The sequence below is a fragment of the Lipotes vexillifer genome, unplaced genomic scaffold, assembly GCF_000442215.2.
Source record: "Lipotes vexillifer unplaced genomic scaffold, Lipotes_vexillifer_v1.1 scaffold395, whole genome shotgun sequence".
NCBI lineage: Eukaryota > Metazoa > Chordata > Mammalia > Artiodactyla > Lipotidae > Lipotes > Lipotes vexillifer.
In genome coordinates, this window is record NW_006797390.1 from 5834120 (window position 1) to 5841684 (window position 7565).

The following is a 7565-nucleotide window of genomic DNA, read 5'->3' on the forward strand; positions in this document are numbered from 1 at the left end:
CTAGGAGAATACGGGAAGGGCAAACACACCTCACACAGCATTGGCCTGGATGGGCGAACCCCTTTATCTTGGAGTGGAATGATGCCAGTTAGACAAGGCAGACTGACGAGAATCTCACATTAAGACTTAGCACCTAACTTTGTGGGAATGAAGAGGGGGACCTAGTAAATATTGCCACAGCTGAGGAACAGAGGAAAGAAGAAAATGATACTTTAGTTAGTTCATTAGTCTTTCATCACTAGAATCTTTCATTTAAGTCCGTGTTGAGTCTAGCTAGGTTTTCTATTTTTTTGGTTTAGGTGTACAATTTAAAGAGAAGGCAAGAAATGTACAAATTTTTGAAACTGTGAATTGTACATGTTTTACCATGGTAATGTATCTTTTTTATCATTTCCAAAATTTTTGGAGAAATCAAAGTAACACTTTTCACTTAAGAAGCCGACCAGAAGATTCAGTACTGTAATTTCTTTCTCTTTCTAGTACTGTTAATTTTCCTAAGTTGAGAACTCTCCTGTTTTCAAGTCAGTTTAACCCAAGTATGGTACAGAAAGGGATAGGCCTTACATACTGAGCCGTGTATGAGGTTAGCTTCCTCCTGTGTGAGCTTAGATCAAGCAATGAAGCTGCTTTTTATGCCATGATAAACAGATATTGGTCAGGTATCCCTAATATACTGTGCTTAGTAGCTACTCCCAAAGCTCCATGATTCCCTGACCATCATGTAGTGTGGCTAGAAATTTTCATGGCAATTTATAGCACAGTGTGTTTCTGTGACTTATCTAACATCTTTGTCTTTTTGCACAGAAATGAAGCAGATGAATCTCACCACTGGAAAACAGCGCTTAATAAAAAGAGCCCCTTTTTCTATCAGTGCTTTCAGGTATTGTGGAGAGAATGGGGTGGAAAGCAAGAGTGGGCTTTTTCTCTCTCTTGTCTTCCTTAATATCTAACAGAGGAACAAATAAACTGAAAATGTTTTGGTAGGTTATTTAATCATCTTAATATTGATCTTTTCTGTACTGAATTTCACACTCATTGATGCAGGAGCAGTGTTGTTATTTTCTGCTGGCATCGCCTTTCCCCTTATATAGTTGTATTTTTCAATTCTTTAGAGCGCTTTGCATGGTAGTTACAAAATGCTTTATGCTGTCTGCTATAAATCCTTAACATAACCTACTGAGGTAAGTTTTAGTTAGCTTGGAAAGACTCTCACAGGACCATCCAGTTATTTGGGCCATAAATCCTAGGTAATTACCCACTTTGTCTTCACCTGCACTGAGCCCCATTGGGCAACTCCTAGAAATAATTTCAAATCTGTAGTGACTAAAGGGGACCTGGGAAGATGGGGGTACATGGGACAAGGGCACAGCCTCCTGCCCCCTGGATCTGGGTGGCGAGTTTTCCTTTTTCTGTCTCCTGCCGTCTATAGCCTGAAAAGAGAGTATAAATGCCAGGAGAGAATAAATATTTGTTATTCACATGAATGGAGTTGAAGGGCATGTCTCCTGTTTTCTGGAACGATTCCTCAATCAAGTATTGAAATTCCTGTTGTTCAAAGAATTTAAAATGAAACAGAAACAATGCTAGCATGTGAATTGTAGGAGATGCCCATTTGTTCCTTTCAAGGAGATATTTTGAAAGGGTTAAAGATAGAAATTTTTAAAGTTTCTGTCAGTTAGCTTCTTGAGACTTTTGGCTTACATTTTAGGGTCATGATTTCAAAGTTACTCAAGTACTTATATAATAAATGCTCTTGTACTTCTGTGGAAGGGAGAGAATCTCACTTCCTCACCAGCTGCATCACATCCTCATTCTTGAGTGTAAGGGTTTTAACAGAGGAATTACTTATCTTCAAAGGGTATGGCATCTGGGAGGAAAATGAGACATAATAATGGAAAACTGTTACTGTAACTGTGTGTTGTTATATCTGGTACCCTTTGGTGGGGAGAAGCACATAACGGGATCAAGCACTTTGCTCTGTCACAGACTCTACAAGCCATAGAACAGAGATAGGAGAGGGAGAGAATTAACAACAACAGAGGACAGAAAGCAAGATAATAAAAGAGGAAGAACAGTTAGGTAGGATACAGCAGAGTGATGAAGATGAGGAGGTATTGATATACAAATGTTTATTTATTACAGGAATACATTGAGCATTTTTTGACATGCAAAGTGAATAGTACATTTCCTATTGACAAGGAATTTATAATCAACTAAGGCTACAGACATGAAACAAACAAACAAAAATATTTTCCATAGCTAAAAGACACACCAGGCAAAGTAAAAATACAAAAAAAAACAAAGAAAACCTGGGAAAGGTATTTGTTACTGGGTATCACAGTCAAAGGGTTCACGTGTATAGTATCTGAAGTACCTTTCGGAATCTCTAAGTAGAAGACCGGCAACCCCTTAGAAGGACGAGAACAGAAGAATTCTTAGAAGAATCTGAACAGTTCATGCAACCTCACTCGTAATAAGAGAAACACAAATTATACCAGATGATTTCTTACCATCAGATTGACAACACACTCCTTTGGAGAGGTTGTTGGCAAAGAGGCATTCTCTGCACTTCTGGGGGAATGTCAATGAGTATAGCCTTCGAGGAGGGCACTTTGGCAGTTTCTGTCAAAATCTGGAATAAATATATTCTTTGACTCAGAAATGCCATTTCAAAGATGTTATCCTAAAAATTGACACGCGGCCATGTACAATGACAAAGGGACAGACTTGTTCTTTGCAGCATCCTTAACAGTAGCAAAGAGCTGAAAAAGGCTAAATGTCATCAGTAGGGGACTTGTAATCAGTAGGGGTGTGTCCATGCAACAGTGTCTGCCCTGTGCCAGGCTCTGTGCTAGGATGCTCTCTTACCTACCGGTATGCAAGGATCTCTAAGAACATAGTCAGTGAAAAAAAAGAGCAGCTGCAAAAGACACATGATTATGCTACCATTCGTGTGTGCCAAAAAAAAAAAAAAAAACGCTTGTGTTAACCTAGAGAAGTTCTGGAAGAATACCCAAGAGACTAAAAGCAGTGATTACTTGGAATGGAGGCAAGAGGTGAGAAGTGAGAAGAGCAGGAGGTGAGAAGACCAAGGACTGGAGTGGGAGGGAAACCATCCACCGTTCACTTTTTTATACCTATTCATCTTTAAGTCATATGATTGTGTGATCTTCCCAAAGTTAAAATGAGTTAAAAAATACGCTAAAGATAGGCTTGAAATGTATGAATGTCTTCCATAACCTGCAGTCACCCGAAAGGATTCATATCAATATCAGTCACAGCCTTTTGCCGTCCAGCTCGCCAGGATCATTGTCTTTTTCTGTGTTCACATCCAGTGGCTTACACATGGTGGATAACTTTACTGGCTTCTGTGCTGAGTGAGTTCATGCGGACCGTGCCGGGGGATAGTGGACAATGAAGAGAGAAAGGTTTAGGTTTGAGTTAGATCTTGAAGGATGTTGAACGTGCAGCCGAGGGTCTTGGATGGTATTTAATAGGCAGTATACATCTGTTAAAGAGGTTTGTTTTTTTAATCAATTTTTGATTTTCTTCTTGGAAATTCCTTTTCTTCACCTAAAATCTTCCTACATTTAAAAGAAATTCTGAAAAAATAAGAAAACCAAGACCGAATTAAACGACTATTTTTGAAATTTTAATGTTATGTAGGATTAGACGTTTCCCATCAGATTTCTTAATTCAGCCCCTAAAAAGCTGCACACAAGCGGATATTCAATAAATATTTTAAAATAAAGAAGCCAAGGACTACACTTAATTGCATTTGTTACAATAGCGCAGCATGAAAATTCAGCTTGGGAGAAAACGTCTAAGTCATTGACAGTGATTCTAATCAGCTTCTAATAATTTTGTTTTGTCTTTTCTATTTAAAGTTATATCTGTGAAAATGAGGCCATCCCCATGCCACTCCACTGGGAGAATGTGAATACCGACCTGCCCTATCAGGTGAGAGCAGCTCTGACCAGCTGCAGGTGGGAGAGATTGGAAAGGACCCCAGTAAAACTGTGCAAACTTCTCTTTCCAGCTCATTCCTTTGCACAATCAAACACACGAATACAATGAAGTTGCTAGTCTCTTTGGGAAAACAGTGGATCGCAACAGAATTAAAAGAATTCAGAGAATTCAAAACCTAGACTTGTGGGAGTTCTTTTGCAGGTGAGACAGTTTCTACTCTGAACCCCCTCCTTGGCCTCTGAGACTTTTACAGTCTCAGAGACAGTGAAGCACAGATGTTTAATCGTATTCATTGTCAGTGGGACCACCACGTGAGCTGTGTAGACGCACTGTGCGTGTTTTGACCTGGTTTTTCAGCTCTCTTCCTCATCCTCAGGGAGAGCTGCTCTGTAAGCCAGCACCAGCATCCCGTGCAACATTGTGTGACAGCCTCTTCTGCACTGCTTTCAGAGTTTCGAGCTGGGCATCGTGGCTGAGTCAGCATTACCAGGGGGTCTGGGGAGCTGTTTAGTTCTGTTACTATGACTTTGTTGGCTCAGACTTCCCAGCCTGTAAGTCATTTGCTTGTTTTTAGTTTTGAAGGACACTGTAAAACGTACCTTCAAATTCCCTGCTCAGCCCAGAGTTTATGTTCTAGATTTGAAATCTCCATTCATTACTCAATTTAGGTTGGAAATGACCCATTGGGTTGCTTGGTGTGCACTTAACCTAAAAATAAAGCCCATTACAAGAAACTTCACAGGCATTGTCCACATGAACACACTGTGCTGTATTTTTTTGAATAACATTATAATATAATATAATGTAATAACAGTAATAAGCATTACTTAAAATAAGTAATTTTCTGAAATACTTTTATTAAATCTGTGTTCAAGGTTTGATTTCTAATGTTTTTTAATACAAGCATTTAACCTTTAGTCAGGAAAATTTCAAATAATAGAGTCTAATGTCATGAACCCTGTGTGTCCATCATCCTGATTTAACATTTATCTAGATTTACCATCATAATCTATCTCCTCTTTTGCTATGTTATTGTTGTTGCTGAAGTGTTTTAGAGCAAATCCCAGGCCTTAACTCATTTCATTCTCATATACTTGAAAATCAGGCTGACTTTTGTTTGGTGATAATTTGCGGAATTCTTTCATGCTTCTGATAGGTCAGTTCCTACAGCCTGAGTAAACTCCAGGTTTTATTCTCATAATAGTTTATATTATAAAATAAGGGTTTTCAGCTTGTATTCTTTGTAATTTTGAGTCTTTGGGCCCAGCCCACTTTTATTTCTGACAATACTGAGTTTAAGCGAGTTGAGCTTTATTTCTGACAATACTGAGTTTAAGTGAGTTTAGGTTTAGGTCTTGTTTAGGTGATTCTTTTGTAGAGGAGGATGGAAGCCTCCGTCTTCTTTGATCTTATTCTCTCAGTGAATAAAGTAAGTTTTCCTAAAATGTTCTGATGAAGACTTAATTCCTTCTTCTTAATCGGGCCTCTGAGGTGGAATTCCTGTCAGTCTTCCTCGTAATTTGAGACCTCAATTAATTCCTAGTGATACAAATGTTCCAGCGAATCCCCAACACATCATATACTAAGAACCTCACTGGAGATGTTTTTACTCTGTAGATGCCATTCATGATGTTATGTGAGGTCGGCCTATAGAAATCTGTGATGGGAAATGAACCTGCCACCTGCCGTGACAGCAGAAAATACTGGGTCGCATTTTAAGGACAGCCTGTCATTCTGATCTCTGCCTGAAGGACGAAAATAAACTCGTCCACCCCATTGTCATGTAACCTGTGACTCACTGTACAGGCGGGAAGCCCACATGAGTCCAGCAGATGTCAGTTTGCATGTTGTCCAGGCCTTCCTTCCTTCCTCCCTTCTTCCAGAAATACGTTCCAGAACCAGCTTTGTGCCAGGCACTGTTCTAGGCACTCGGGATGTAAGAGCGCACAGGACCAGAGCTTGGACAGAAGTAGGTTGTGTGGGGGGTGTCACGGAGCACTTCCTGAGCCAGTGTCATCTAGGCTGGATGCGGGAGGAGAGGGCAGGGCACCCCAGGCATCGGGAGCAGCCCGGGCCAGAGATCGATGACAAGAAGGAATGTAGAACATTGAGAGGATTTCACATAGGACAGAAGATAGGATGGATGGCGAGAGAAGATGCTAGAAAAGGACTCAGGAGGTAGAGCATGCAGGGGTTTGTGGGAGACCCCCTGGGTGGTCGTGTGATTTTCTCCATTAGCCTTATGAGTTGGACTGACCTGGCGTCTGGGTCAGAGGGTTGGTACAGGCCAGGCCACGCGGGGCCTTGTAAACAAACTAAGGGGTTTGGGTTTTTTCCCTGGGATAGTGGAAAGCCATTGCAGGACTTTAAGCAAGAGAGTGATTGAGCTGATGTGCATTTTAGAAAAATGGTTTATCAGGCTGCACTGTGGAGAAGGCATTTAAAGCAGTGGTTCTCAGTTAGGGGTGATTTTGCCCACCAGGGGCGTTTGGCAATGCCTGGAGCCGTTTTTGATTGTCGTGGGGTAGGATGTGGGGGGGGGTACCACTGCATCTGCGGGGTGGAGGGCAGGGATGCTAAACATCCTGCGATGCACAAGACAGGCCACACAACAAAGAGCTCCCCAGCCCAAAACAGTCAGCAGTGCTGAGGTTGAGAAACTGGTTTAAAAGGATCACAGAAGGGTGACCAACCAACTTAGGAAATTGTTTCAGTCGTTACAGATGTGACACACTGGATGGCCTGAGCCAAGGTGCTCTCGGTACCACTGCAGTGAAGAGGACTGTTCTGAGATATTAAAGATATAGAATGATATTGCCTGGTACTCGATTTAATGTGCGTGATGGGGTGGGTAGGGGAGATGGGAAAGATAGCTCCAGGGATTCAGACTTATTTGTTCTCATTGACTGAGGGAAATGGGTAGGAACAGGTTTTGGTCTGGGGAGGACGGGGCAGGGTTAGCAGTTGATACATGGGTTGGGAGCTCAAGAGAGCAGTGTAGAGAGAGATAAAGGTTTCGGAGTTACTGGAAAGTGTGGGGTCATTGAAGCCAAAGGAATTGATAAGATGACCAGGTATTTTATGTCGATTAGGAAAAGAAGGGGGTAAGGACCAAACTCTGGAAGGGATGAACAGAGGAAGAGAAAGCTCAGGGAGGAAACTGAGAAGTAACCGCATAAAGTGGAAGAAAACCCGTAGAATGTGGAGTCACAGGAGCCAAAGGAAGAACGTGGTTGACACAAGTATGTGTCATCCTCAGGGTCACATATGGCAGAGATGCCAAGAAAGATGAATGTTGAAAATGTCCTTTGGAATTTGCAGTAAAATGTCCTTGGTACCCTAGGCGAGAGCAACGTTGGTAGATGCTATGCTGTGTGTACAGCAAACGCTGACAACTCTTTCAAGGTGCTCAGCAGTGAAGAGAGTGAGAGATGTGAGAAGATGGTGATGTGGGCGTGGGAAGGGTGCTAGGTTTTGTTTTTCAAATTTAAAGATGGGAGAGACCTGAGGATATTTACATTATTATAGGAAAGAACCTCTGCAGAGGGAGAGTTTAAAAGACAGCAGAGGGCCCCCCTGGTGGTGCGGTGGTTGAG

The 7565-nt window shown here is 41.6% G+C and overlaps 1 protein-coding gene across 1 annotated transcript in view; it reads left to right on the forward strand.

Moving 5' to 3' along the window:
• PARP11 (poly(ADP-ribose) polymerase family member 11) overlaps positions 1 to 7565 on the forward strand; it is a 34119-nt gene that overhangs the window by 20288 nt on the left and 6266 nt on the right. The window contains exons 4-6 of the mRNA XM_007469447.1: positions 805 to 880; positions 3888 to 3960; positions 4040 to 4170. Of these exons, the coding sequence (XP_007469509.1) occupies positions 805 to 880; positions 3888 to 3960; positions 4040 to 4170 (280 nt within the window). The remainder of the gene's footprint in view (positions 1 to 804; positions 881 to 3887; positions 3961 to 4039; positions 4171 to 7565) is intronic.